General features: G+C 29.6%; 1 protein-coding gene across 1 annotated transcript in view; it reads right to left on the bottom strand.

Annotated features, from left to right (window-relative positions):
- Positions 1-15,068, bottom strand: part of MED14 (mediator complex subunit 14) — a 21,972-nt gene that overhangs the window by 3,521 nt on the left and 3,383 nt on the right. Inside the window, exons 7-18 of the mRNA XM_067045042.1 lie at positions 14,801-14,937; positions 13,031-13,134; positions 12,524-12,783; positions 11,579-11,783; positions 9,375-9,534; positions 9,089-9,293; positions 5,660-5,805; positions 5,317-5,560; positions 4,293-4,436; positions 3,070-3,207; positions 1,787-1,959; positions 522-716 (exon numbers count right to left, since the gene is read on the bottom strand). Of these exons, the coding sequence (XP_066901143.1) occupies positions 522-716; positions 1,787-1,959; positions 3,070-3,207; positions 4,293-4,436; positions 5,317-5,560; positions 5,660-5,805; positions 9,089-9,293; positions 9,375-9,534; positions 11,579-11,783; positions 12,524-12,783; positions 13,031-13,134; positions 14,801-14,937 (2,111 nt within the window). The remainder of the gene's footprint in view (positions 1-521; positions 717-1,786; positions 1,960-3,069; positions 3,208-4,292; positions 4,437-5,316; positions 5,561-5,659; positions 5,806-9,088; positions 9,294-9,374; positions 9,535-11,578; positions 11,784-12,523; positions 12,784-13,030; positions 13,135-14,800; positions 14,938-15,068) is intronic.

Here is a 15,068-nt window from a genome sequence, read left to right as displayed (position 1 = left end):
AGAAATTAGTTGAAATTGTTTACAAAAGAATATTAACAACTAGAGAAGTAACACTGCCTAACCTGTAATATTTCATAAGTCTGAAAAAAATCTTTACATAACTTAAAAAACAAAAAAAATTAACGATTTCAAGAGATAATAGGATGATATTCCGGGTAGTGGTCCATAAAGGTACAAAATAATATAAAAAACAATTTAATCTTAACTATCGTTTCGGCCCACTTTGCAAGGCTTCGTCAGGGCTAAATGAAAAACAAGATACAAACATTGTAAGAAGTGACAGAACATTAATATTTGTATGTTGTTTTTAATTTACTTAATCTTGTATCAATGCTTGAGTGATATTTGAAAAATTATGAATTAATTTAAACGTATTTTTATGATGAATAATTGGTAATAAACACAATTTAAAATAAACTTTGTAATGAGTCTACAAAGTACCTTCATATATTGATTTTAAAATAGATCCTCTCGCCAGTAAAACTAAACAAAAAATAAAAATAGATTGAAAGATTATTCACCTTAAGACCCGGTGTAGGAGTAAATTCATTGAGAACAGAAGCTCTATCGAATCTAGAATAAGCAGCGTCTCGGATGGCCACCAAGCCACCGCCTCGTAATCTAATCTCGAGGCAATAGAGGCTAAGATATGCCACTCTAATAACTGTTGTAGATTCAGCGATGACAGTGAAAGTCTGAACTGGAATTTGAGGGCGCTAGAAATCAAGAAAAATGTATTCAGGTTATAAAAAATTCAACAATAATTGTTCTGTATTCAATCATAAATTTTCATAAGACTATCTTTCTATGATTTCCTTATTATAAGTAAGGAGATTATTGTGATTGGGTAAAATTTTTAATATGAAGTTTTCAATGGATTCATCTTTTTTAGAGCCCTCTGAATAAAAAAATACAAAGAAATGTCATTAGCATACAGGCATTTGAAAGGCAAATAAAATTTTTAAAAATGGTGGAAAAAAATCCTTTAAATTGGATCTGTTTTAGTGAAGATATAGAATTTTTACTCTTTCAAAAGTATTTTGCCCAGTTTCCCATGAAAACCCTTTCACTTTTTCAAAGATTTATTCATTTTTTGATTAATATATAATCTATACATTTCCCAGAATGTTCTGAAAGCTTGCTTGAAAGATTATTAAGGATTATTGATCGGATTCTTTGGTCCAATAATATTAACCAAAAAATAAGTAAGTAAAAATAAAATTTTTATTGAACCAGTATTAGGAAAGATATGGCAAGAAATTATTGTATTTGTTTTCGCAGTTAATAATAATCCTTTAATTGTATCCCAAACTCTCCAATCATTACAAACGACTCCTTTATGTGACTATAATAAGGCCTATCAGGACACAGTTGAGCTTTGGGCCTTCACTAAACCTTCGAATTCCTCTCGTATCCAATTCTTACAATCCAAAATCCTAAATGCTCCTTACTTTGTCAAAAATAAAATCATCTACAAAGAACTTAATGTTCCATATATAACCGATCTAGACCGAACCAGATATTAATCCTTCTATTATAAACTCCCAAACCCACTAGTTTCTAACCTTGCTTCCTCTTCCATTTCTGACAATCCTCCAAGGCATCTGAAAAGATGACTTTGAGAATTTGTAAAGTAGAAATGTTATTAGAGTACTACCAATGGGGAGTTTCTCTAAATACCTGTATCATAAGATTGTAACCAACAATCAAATTTACTAGATGTATTTTTATGTAAATAAAGTTGTAGATGTTAATAAATTGAAAAAAAGGATTAAGACACACTTACAGCATTATGGACCCCTAGTTGTGGAATAGCCGGTAACTTGCTGATCGAAACAAGAGGAGCGTATGTGTCATTGAGCAGCTGGATCAACTGGACGAGGTTCTTCTCCCTGTTCAGTTCACCCTCAAGTTGTTCTCTCATTATGCTATGAGCGCTCATACAGTTCCCTCCTCCTCCTGTTCACGAAACATTATTGTCGATATTTTTCATTAAACTATTATTATATTAGCGATGAGGTTAACAGTTGATCGTGAATTTATATAATGAGAAGATGTTTAAGGTGACAAAAATTAGCTATGGATGAAACTAATAGCTAAAGTTACCATGGTTACGACACTTATTCATGAATGAACCATTGATAAATAAATATCGTATCCATGGCAATGTTAGCAATTAGTTTCATCCATATCTAATTTTTGCCCAACTCTGAGGTGCGGTCAGCAAAGAACACAAATAAGTAAAAAACTTATTTATTAGTGCCAACATTTACAATAGTATTTTACTTACATATTTCATTAATTACGCATATTTTACTTCACATCTTTTCCTCATAACTTTAATTTTAAATAATTATTATTAAATTAAAATTTCATATTTCCTTATTCCTTTTGTATTATTCAACTTTATATTTTATTTCTTTCATTCTAGTATTTTACTTACATATTTCATTAATTACATATATTTTCTTTCTCATTTTTTTTTTTCCACAACTTTAATTTTAAATCATTATTATTAAATTAAAATATTCATATTTCATTGCATTAGATAACTTTATATTTTTATTTCCTTAATCCAGTTAATTTACTTACATATTTCATTACCTATATATACGTTTTATTTCCAACTCCTTCCATTACTTTATTTTAAATAATTTTCATTTTGTACATATATTTACTAACTAAATTTTTATTATTTGTTCTTTCCTCTTAGTTAATTTTAATATTACTCTACTCATACAGCCTTTATCTTCTTATAATAATTAGACTATTCATGTCTCGCAACACTATTTATGTATCCATAATGTTAGTTATTTTCTAATCATTCTGTATATTCTATCATTCATTGGCTGTAATCTTATTTCTGTTTGTAGCCCTGATGAAAGGTTGAAATTCTGGCTGAAACGTTGGTACTAATAAATAAGTTTTTCTACTTATTTGTGTTATTCCTCTCATTATTATCATATTATATTCCACTATAGTAGATTATATTATATGCAACTATTAGAATATAGTTGATATTTTTCATTGAACATTATCTTAACCTATAGTATAAACATTATTAATTACCAAAAACAAGCGTATAGGCTTTATTGACAGGATTCCATTGAACGGTAACAGTTGCGGCCCTGTCTGGTCCATAGCCGAGTACCAGCTTGCTGTAGCTGTACGATTTGACAGTCACTACAGACGAGATATTGTACTTAGCTATAGAAAAAAAAAAATCAGTAACAAACAGTACATAACAAGTTTAAATTCAGCAATTTTTCTTTTAATTCATAACCATTTATAAAAATAAAAGAATCTGCATAATATTACAGGGTTGTGCAAGGTGATGTAATTTGTGGAAGTTAGTAACATGCAACTGTATAGGATATAATAATAAAAAAGAAAGAAAGGACACAAATATAATATATTGTTTAAGGATTTTTAGGAGATTTTATGTTTTATGTACAATCAATAGAGTAAATTAGAATTTAGTTCTGAAGTGGTTAGTGCACCCCTTCACAGTTGGGAAAAAATTAGCTATTGCTGAAACTAATAGCTAAAGTTGCCATGGATACGATATTTATTTATCAATGGTTCATTCATGAATAAGGGTCGTATCCATGGCGATGTTAGCTATTAGTTTCAGCAATAGCTAATTTTTTCCCATATCTGACCCCAGCGTTTTCCTTCTGTTGGTAGACACGATTTTTTTTTTCCTACGCCACAGGAAGTGGGCTATTACACCATTTTCCCTCTCGCAGTCCAATACAATGTTATTAAAACTAAAATTAAAAATTAATCCTGCGTCTGTATTAATTAAAAAATAAATGATTGAGTTTCTGAATATTATGTTTTTATTTGCATGCTAAATTTAATTGTTTTAGTAATAAACAATTTTCTGATTATATAAAATTTATTTTTATTTTTTAAGCTTAACATTTGATTTATGGAAATTCATGAAATTGATACAAAACTTCTTTACACATACTAATCCCCAACTTTCCTCCAAATTCTGGACATATCAGACACAAATTTCACACCATCCCCCAAACACAAATTTGACTATACATGAAACCGAATTTGTTCCTTGATGTCTATAATGTAAATTGCGAATAAAAATTTTCTATTCTGGGGAAAACAATTTTTTTTTCTCTATATTACAAAACTTGCTTACATTTGACAATAAGGGAGCAAAAGAATATCATGTATAATAATATTGTTGAAGTACTGAACCAATTCAAAAAATATGATTGTAAATATTTAGACTAATATTAAAATGAAATAAAAAACTCAATATTACTTACGCATTCTAAAGTATTCGGCTAAATCTTCAACAAGAGTATACAGGTGGACAATTTGAGCCCAATCGCTGAGCAGTGCATCGACAGTCTTACCAACCTGTTCAGCAGGCAGCATATCGTATTGGAAATATACCGGTCTTCTCATTCCTGTACATATAAAAACAAAAAGAAAGAATAATATTTATTTTAATAAATTATAAATTAGTATAAATAATAATATGCTATAACATCCTCTTTTTTGATAAATAGTTACTTGTTGAACATAAATAGTTTTTTCCATATAGCAAACTAACCAATTTCATCATTCAGTAGTAATGGATGCAAAAACAAACTCTTTACAAATAGTCAAGATGCCGATGTACAACCTTCCAAAGTTTGTTGAATAGCTGCTGTGTTGAGCAGGTAGATTAAAATTTTGTCAACTTATGTTGTTTTCTATCACGATTCTAGTTCAAATTAATCCAGGAGAAAACAGAAGAGGAAAATAATTATCAATGAAGTATTTAAATCATAAACGATTGCAAGTAACACTAAACCATTTTGCTACAATCAATGTTTGCATCAACTATCAAGCGTTGGTAACGGATAAAGGAAAGAAGCTCTCTCTTTGTTTGGATCGCTAGTCGGAGCAGACCTTCGGAGAGCTGAGAGCATGACCATCCTTAGTCAACTATTAGTGGTAACATTTTTGTAAGACGACATCAAGAACCAACAGTCACCAAAGAAGATCTTATAATTGCTTAGTTTGCTCAACATATGACTAAACAGATTTTTTAAATAGGCCATTAATTAATTTAAGTGTAATTGCGTTCTGATTGTTTAGAAAACCCGCCCTGAGACAGTCAATAATATTAAATTATTTAAAACGAAATTCTCATATCTAGTTAATATTTAGTTTATTTGTTTAAAGCTTGTCAGCATCAAAGCTATACTTTAGATCTGAGAATAATAAAGCCAGTTAAATTCCTTATAATTATTTTAATAAATTTTAAAAATATTACAATATTAAATGCAGTTGGTACTTTACCTTGTTCCTTCGGATGTTGAGTGGGCAGAGGACTGCCGAAAAGAACAAATTCGACAACCCAACTTTTAGATGTACCTTTAGGGCAGTGGGCACGAACTGTGACTGACAGAACCAATCGCGAGAGGCGACTCGCTGCAGCTCTATCGACTCCCGACGGCGGAGGCAACTGCACGAGCTTCAAGCCCAAAGCCGTTGCATTCGCTTCAACCTGCAGTCCTTGATGGGCGATTTCTCTCCTTGAGAGCTGATGAAAAAATATATGTAAATAAATTAAACCAACCTTTAAAAGTGATAAAAAAAAAAAAAATTTAAAACTGGTATTACAAAGTAGCTCATAACTTACTTCTTGTGACAGCGTGACAAATGGAATCCTCTCATCACAGAGGGCTACAACATGTGCTAGCTCAGGTATGAAGTAAGCTGGCTTCAAGGCTTTGCTCGGGAGGTCGACTTTCCAACCTAATTTTCTCTTTCCTCCTTTTTCGTGATCTACGAGGAAAATAATTTAAAAAATGACAAATAATTTAAATTATAGCTAAAGTTTGACAAGTCAACATAAAAAAAAACATTCATAAGCATGTACCATATCTGTTTACTGTAAATTGTTAGTTGAGGGCAGTCTAAGCGTAAATGTAACCTGATTCGATTTTTGTTCGCTATTTATTAAACCAATTTAAATGAGTCTGTACGTTCAGAGAAGCTGTGGATTGGCATCAGTGGAAAGTATTACAATATCATCTGCGTAAGTTGCGAGCAGTGTGTAAGTAAATGTTAAGAAACAATAACTTTATTTATATTTTTGGGTTAGGTATTGTAGTAAATAAATTGTGTCTGTAGATTTTGAACCCGAGGACGATTTGTTAGACTGGAACATAGAGAAATAATTTTCCTCATCATCATCAAAAACAAATTTGAGGTGAAGTATTAACATCTTATAACTTAATGAAACAATATATAAATAAATATCTTTTTTTGAGACAGGTCTGTTTATTAGTTATAATAAAAATATCTATATAGTCGTATAATCTAATCAAATTAGTATCACTTTATCACTTTATTTATGTACTTATTTATAACATTGTACTTCATATGACAAAAATAGTAATTTAAAATCACATTAGTACTGGTTTCCTTTTTAACAGGAATATACATAGCATCCAGGAAACTAAACAATTATTGGGAAAAATAATATAACAGCAAAATAAAAAATAAGGATAAAGATCCAAATAAAACAGCATTGGTGCAACATAAATCAAAAATAATATCTTAAGCTATTTATGTATTGGAAAATATTAATTATACTGTTAATTTCTAATCAGATAAAAGAAATTGGAACCAGCATTATTTTGAAATTTTAAGCAAATTAATTAGTGATCATTTAAAATCACATTAATACGGGTTTCCTTTTTTGGTCCATTCTACGGTAATGTGATTTTAAATAACTATTCTTGTCATAACTTCTATATGGCGTACCATGTTATAAATAACTAAATAAATAAGGTGATTAAAGTTACTGATTTGAGTAGATTAAATGTAATTATAAGTAAAGCGTTTATTACATTCCTGGAAAATGTTTACGATAAAAATACAGAAACAAAAAACCAACAGGATTGGTATATAAAGTGACGTGTTGAAATTATCCAGAAATATACGTAGCATCCAAGAAACTAAACAATTATTGGGGAAAATAATATATCAGCGTAATAAAAAATAAGAATAAAGACCCAAATAAAACAGCATTGGTGCAACATATATCTAAAAATAAACATAGTTTTGATTTTGAAAATACAATGGTTTTGCATAATGAAAATAATATCTTAAAAAAAAAAAAAAATGTTAGAAGCTATTTATATATTAGAAAATATTGATTATACTGCTAATTTCAAATCAGATAAAAGAAATTTGAACCAGCAATATGCTGAAATTTTAAGCAAAATTAATATGTGATCAAATTATATAAAAGATAAATAATTATGGTTAAATTTGGTTATTTTTTTTTTTATACTAATATAAATGAATAAATAAACTAAAACAAAATTGGAAATATAATGAGAATATGGCAATCCTTCCCAGTCGGACCCGCTCCACTAAGACCCCCAGGGAGCAATGGTCCTATATAAAGTTTTTTGAAATATTTGCTTAAAATGGGAAGAGGAGACTTCAAGATAGTTAAATAGAGCAATATTTAAAAAGCGTCAGAAATTGGAAAATGGCATGAAAACATTCAAATGTGAGGTAGATTAAATAATATATTGTTGATATAATGATAGATTGTAATAGACATTGTAAACTGAATAATTATAAGTCAAATTGTGATAATAATAGGTAATTTAACACATTATGATAAAAATTAATTTATTAGTGCATATTATTTTCTAATTGAAGAATGTTTTATAGGTTATTGAATAAGATAAAATTAGACCAAGGCAGAATATCCTGCAACAGTTTGATAACAACGTTAGCTGTGATATTATAAATAAGGTAGGAAATTCATGATTCAGAATGTTTTTAAAATTAATTAAAATATAATTGAAATTGTTAATTAAGAGATCCTTGAGAATGGCCGAAACGTAGGAGTTACAAGAAAATAAAAAGTATGAGACTATTGTAATATGCTCTTTTTGAGTAAATAGTATATTTTGATGTATAAAGGGTTTTAAATATGTTTTATTTTATGTATCATTTTAAGATTGTTAATTTGTTTTGTTTATCCAAAAAGCAAGCTAAGCAATTTTCATTGTCTATAATAAATTTGTGATTCAAAACAAAACCAAGATGGCGGTACGTATCCTTCAGTCAATAAGTCCGTTGAATCAAGGCCATGTTGAGGAGATTCAAATATCATAAAAACTATTTTAACTCTTCCCATCATAATTGAAAATACAGTAAATTTAAGAAAAAATAGAAGTCAAGAAATAGTGCTAAAGAATAATATTCAGAAAGTAAATCATTTGCAAAAATCCCTTACTGTTGTGCGACAATCGATGTTTACATGGAATATCGAGCCAGGTTTTGGTTTTTGACAGGCATTCTTTGTTTGGGCGCGATGGGGAAATGAGGTTTCCAGGATGAGGAGGTCCTCACCAATTTCTGTCTAGCAAGGGTGGACATCTTGAAAAAAGGAGGACAACCAAGAGTCGCCCAAGAAGAAAAAGAAGCTCTGAGTTTGGATTGTTGTGAGAGAGACATAGCTTTTTGGAAAGAATGGAAGCCATTTTTGACGGTAGGGCATAGCATTATAGAAAAGAAGATACCAAGAATTATCAAATGAAGATTCTGAAATTGGTTAGTTTTGTTATACCTAAAAATATATACATTTGTAAAATAGATATTAATTTAATTAAGTGTTAATAGTAAAAGTGTCTGTTTCTGATTGCTTAGAAATCCGCCCTGAGATTAAGAGTCTTTTATATTATAAAATTTAAATAAAATTCTATTATCTGTTAAATATTAAACTTTTTAATTTAAACCCAAGCTATCCCTTTAATATTTGAAATTAGTTTAAAAGGAATAAAATTCTTTTCTTTTATTTTAAATAATTTTCAAATTATTACACTATATAGGTATTTTTATTATAACTAATTAATGAAACAATTTAGTTAATGTTAAGAATAAACCGATAAAGATGGTTAAATTAAGTATCGGTAATAAATGGGTAAATAAATAATTCTGCCTTTTTTTATTAAGATCAGTAGTATACAAATATATAAGAAGTAAACAAAACTGTTAAATCCAACATAAAACAAATAGCTGTATAATAAGTCATAATTACCATCAACTGGAGTGAATGGTCCATGAGTGGTTACAAAAGAATCAAATTCGATCAAAGTCAACACTTTCAAATACATTTTAGGTATTTCGGTCTCGATGGTATCATCATGCGGATCGTCTTCGATCGACGACTGCTTGACAACAGCCAAGTAAAATGTGTAATCCATTTCAGTTGGACTATTTTCTTTTTCTTTCATTTCTACTATCTAAAAACAAATTAAATAGATTATTAACATTTGATCTATATCTAAAAAAATATAAGAATACGATTCCAAAATACTACTTACGAGAACAGTGTTCCTGTGTCTGTGAAGGCGTATGAACATTCTATGCCTACCTATCTTGGAGAGAGGGTGATCAGGGTAATGGAGAAGTGGGAGGCGCTCGTGAGGAGTGGCAGGAAGGTGCTGCAGAGTTTTCTCACAGCGTCTCTGGGTAATCCAATACCTATAAAATTATTGAGAAATTAGTGCATATTAAAATAATATCAAGATGTTATGTTTCACTAGCTGACCTGGCAATGCTTAGCTATTGCTATATTTGAGGGTGTATATTGTTTTAATGAACCCAATTGATAGTTTGTTATAAATTTATATATTTAGTTAAATTAAACATACACATATACTTTATTATTGTGATTTGGTCACATAAAATAAAATTATTTAGTCCCACATTTTCGCCCTACATCACCCTTCGTTTTCTTTTTAAAATCTAAAAAATAGAAATAACTTCAATACTACTCAATCGATCTACACCAAACTTGGCAGTTTTATAGGGCTCTAAAAACTGCATCAAAAGGCACAAAGCGAGTCTAATTAAACAAATTAGAACCGGAGATATAAAATAAAACATGAGAATTTTTCCCCTCATTTGGAACCAATATTTTCCCCTCAAAAAAGCATCAAATATAACTTTTGTCAATTTCGGCAATGAGAGCAGACATTCAGCTTTCTAACGGTTCTATTAACGTGACAATAGGATAATAGGGAGAGGAGTCATTAACGATTATGTGAAAAATAGTCACCGGAGGAAAAAAAAAAAACGCACAGATTGAATCAAGGTGGAAAATGAATGATTTTTAATTAATTCCAAAAATGGTATTTAGTACTTTGGGATAACCCTGAAAACGAATATGGTTTTCTATTTTAAAAAAAAAATTGCTGGCCTACCCCGGCCTCAAGCTTAATTTTGATCATAACTTTTTTTTTAAGCCAAAAATCTCAGGATAACATAATCTTTAAACCTTCCCATAGCGAAATGGAACATTTGGCAAAAAAACCCACGCAAATCGGCCCAGTAATAACCAAGTCTATCGAGGACAAAGATTCAACAGCTCTCTTTTATATATAGAGATTTTAACAATGGTAAATTAAAATATAAAGATGAACAAATTTATTCAAAATATAATTTCAAAGTAAGAGAACTAGTTTACAGTAGAATATTAAATGCAGTACTTGTAGTTATTCCCACATCTTTATTATTCTATTTTTCATTCTTAACATGAATATTACTTTTTCCTTCCATTTTATTATGAACAGTTTAAATATTCTAATAATATTAGACCATGCATTTTCTATGTATCTACATTATCTGTAATCTTATGTCTCTTTTTTTCTGTAATTCCTCTTACTCATTATGGTTGCTATCGTGTTTTTCGTTCTTAGCCCTGAAATTCTGGCAGAAACGTTGGCACTAATAAATATGTTTTTACTTATTTGTGTTTTTCACTCCCCTATCTTCTTCTCTTCATTTTTATTTTTTATTTATCTTTATCTTCAATCTATCTTTAAGATTAAAAATATATTTATTATGTCAATTAATATATCTTTTTGGTATTCATCTTTAACTTTGTTTCTATTTTGATTTATGTTTCATGTTCTTTTTTTTAAATATGGATAGCTTGTTATACCTTAACCTTTATATCAGTTTTATTCACATGTCACCTTTATACTCTGCATCCTTTTATTTTGGTCCTAATGAACATCTACAATGTGGGTCAAACATTAACCCCTTAACACAATTGAAAAAAAAAAAAAATTTATGTAAAAAAGAAAAACACAATTTAGAACATTGCCTTGGTAAAAAATTAAAACAATACAAAAATTAAAATTTTAATTTTAATTTTGGATATCAGTCATAATACCTAACTCCCTATGTAAACATAGGCTAAAACAATATATAGAGGATTATTACAGAGAATAAATCATTGTTATTTATTTTATTATCATCACATTGTTATTTTCTATAGCAGCATAAAATACAATGCTGCTCGAATTATCTCGAGAGTGCATAGTTTGGCCTGTTTACCGCACTCGACCGAACAAGTTAAAGGGTTGATCAAAGCTGTTAATAAATAGTTAAAACTACAAATTAGTTTTCTTGACCTTAACCGAGACCATCTCCCTATAATATCTTTTAATGTTCTATGCCCTGAGATGAAAAACCAAATAATTATTCATTTATAACTGACAAAAACATGAGCTGAAATTACCTCAGATCAGATATGAGAGGGGTTAACCGTGACCTGTCTGAATTCAAAGCAGCCTCGAGCTCTGTTAAAAGCGGAGGATCATACTTTGGAACATGCGCTTGCAACATTCCCGTATGCGTGTCGACGGTGATTAGAAGAGATTCTGCACGCATCGAAGGCTGCACGACAGTTACTGACAACACTGCTGGTGAACCAGCGACAGTACCTGTAATCATATTAAAATTATTGATAAAATGATATTAATAACATACTGTTGAAATATCCTACTTTTTTGATAAATAGATATTTTTTTAAATATAAATAGTTTATTTTTGTTTTATTTTATGTATTGTAATTATAAATATTGTTCATTAGTTTTATTAAATAACAAAAAGATGTAATGAGGATAATAAAAAGTTGGAAAAAAAATGAAAGGGCAAAGTGATGAATAGTAAAAAAAAAGAAAAATGATGAGCATAAAATTATTGAGTCTTAATTAAGTTCAATATATGGCTGTAGGTATGTGAGATACATTTTTTAAAAACCATTTTTGTGGTTAACAGGAAGGGATTCAAGGTGTAAGTAAATCGATTCTGAGATGAGCATCTTTTGTGGTTAGGAGCAGTGGCTAAAATAGTGATATGGTCAAAATCAAAAGAGTGATTAAGTGTAAGGGCATGTTCTGAAAGTTTGTAGGCTCCTGGATTATGGGAAGTTATGGATGATTTGTGTTGAGAAATACAGGATCTGAGGTGGTTCTAGGTTTCGCCTTTAGAGGATGAATTACAGTTTAGGGAGGATTATATCTAATAGTCTCTATTTACTTCTTTTACATTGTATTGTGTCTGTATTGCTTTCATTGTATGGTCTTAAATATATTTTTTATCGGTATGTCTTTTTTTTTTTGAGCTGTTTCTCTTAATAATTAACAAAGAACAATAAAAATAAAATAGCTTGCATACATACACTCGACATCTTTGAGCATTGTCTGTAGTTCGGCTTTGAGATCATTGAGCCGCTGCTTTGTCCTAAGATGTATGGTGTGCACGAGTAACCTCTCGATGGACAGCAGCTCGGACCTGACAGCTCTATCAGCCAGCTTACTCTCTGCGACACCGAGGGTTGGGATGTGAGTGATCGACAACGGTCTTGCTGGGTTCCGATCATCGACTCGCATTATCAAGCGGTAACCTAACTCAGATCTGGGGTCTTTGCTGGTCAGCTCTCTGAAAGAAATTATTAATAAGTTTTTTAATTTTTTTATTTTATTTATTTATTGATATTTACAACTGTATAAAAAAATACAACCAGTAAATTTGATCATAATGACATAATGATATGATACAAGATGTAGAGAAACTACCCAGTAGTAGAACTCTAAAAACAGTTTACAATATAAGGTCACGAGGTATTAATAAGTTACAAAACAATTTTTTGCAAGAAATCAAATGAAAATATGAATATAAAAATTACCTCCAATAAGAGACAGTTAATGACTTCCCAGGAATATATTCATCGACGTGAATATACCCATCTAATCTGTCCATACAAAGCCTCATAGTTTGTGAATAAAGTACCTGCAGATATTACTGTGTGTTATTATTTATTACATGAGTAATGAATATCATTAAAATTCTCTAACTCAAAACTGGATATATTAAATACAGTTAAAACTTTATAACTCAATACTAGATTTATCAGGGTTATTCATGACCTTTAGTTTGACATGTTAAGTGGAGAAATATTTCTTTTTTTTAGCATGTTAAAACAATAAAAAAATTAACATGATTGAAAGTCTGTTAATATGTCTGCTAAATGGAGAATGGAATCAAAAAATAGATCAACTGAGCTCCACATCATTTTGTCTGTTATCATTTTGATAGGTTACTTGCTCACAGTCCAAGTTTGGTCTGAGTTGTTATTGTTTTAGACATAAAAAAATAGGAGAAGGAACAAGTGAGGTGGAAGAAGGATGATGTGAAGAAGCTGTTGGAGAATTTATTATTTTGTGAAGATTACAAGGTTACAAAAAAAGTTTCCTAAAAAATCCGCTGGGAGCTCCTCAGGATTTAACATATAACATGGACTTTAGAATATGCTGCTCAAAATCCTATACTTATAACGTTTTTCATGTTAAAACTTTTTACATTTAACACATCATGAATACCCCTATTAAATGTAGTTATTGTTTTCTTGTTTTTTATTTTGTTTAGTTAAAAAGTCGTTGCTGTTTTCTAAAAATTAACATGGCATCAAATCTTCTTAATGGTATAATTCTCTTTTGCCTATTTCTTTTTTCTTATGACTTTTATATGAGTAGTTTATTAAAGGAACTCACTACCTCCTAAATTGAGTTAGACAACTCAATATACTGCGGTTGATAGTGATAACACAACTTATATATTTCTTATCTTTACTGTATCCTGTTCTTTGGGCATGGAAGAAGCCCTATGTACAATGTATAACTGATTCTATTAAATGATTTTTTATTTACTAAAAATTAAAAATACATAATGAGGATTTCAGTAAAGTAGGTCGAAAAAAAAAATTTTTTTTTTTAAATTAATCTAAAACCAATATAAACTTCGTTTCACTCCTAAAATTCTTTTACCACATTTTCAATACATTACTAATATTAAAGCACAATGAGGATTATTACATACAAACTATTAATATATTATGTAGTATATATTACATTATCATAGACAATGAAATTGTCTAAAAGAATAAGAAAAGACACCTAAATCAGAAATTAATAACTACCATAAAGTTAGCTGTTATCATTTAGGTTATTATAGTTACCGTCTTATCACTTCATCATACATATTAACTGATATTAAAGTTTCAATAGTGTTCAATTAATGTACACAGATATATCTTTGATGTGCGATCATAAGGGCTTAAGTCGAAAATATGAATTTTTCAGAAGAGCAAAAACTATTATGTAAAATCTAATTATTGATATTTTTGTAATTGTTCTTTTTATAAAAAAATATAGTAGTAAGTCTATCTGAAGCTTAAAGACTTTATTACCAACCGGTAGCTCTGATTTAGTACCATAATACGACATAATCTCCAAATGCTCAAAAAGTAACTTATGCCCTTATGACCGCGCATAAGTTGCAAGATAATGCAAAGATATATGCACTAATAAATATAGCAATTGCGAAGCATTACTAGGTTTAATTGTCATTAATAAATAAATGAGCATTAAATCATTGATATAAACATTGTTTAAAATACCTCAAGTTGCAAGGACTGACAGAAGTAATGTAGAAATGAATATACTTCATGAAGTGGGTTCGGGTGATCTTGAAGCCTCGCTTGCAGTACTTGGTGTATATAATGGACTTGAAGGGAATGGACAAGAGCTTTCCCATCTACAAAATAATAATTCTTATAATAATATTTTCAAAAGAAAAAAAATTTTTTCTGGGCAAAAAATGGCAGGCCAAGTGGGATGAAAGCTCTCCCAGTAAATTAAAAGAAATAAAGCGATCAGTAAAACCAT

This window comes from Halyomorpha halys, unplaced genomic scaffold (assembly GCF_000696795.3).
Source record: "Halyomorpha halys isolate HHAL.00 unplaced genomic scaffold, Hhal_1.1 Scaffold1629.1, whole genome shotgun sequence".
Taxonomy (NCBI): Eukaryota; Metazoa; Arthropoda; class Insecta; order Hemiptera; family Pentatomidae; genus Halyomorpha; species Halyomorpha halys.
This window is presented reverse-complemented; position numbering and strand designations above follow the sequence as displayed.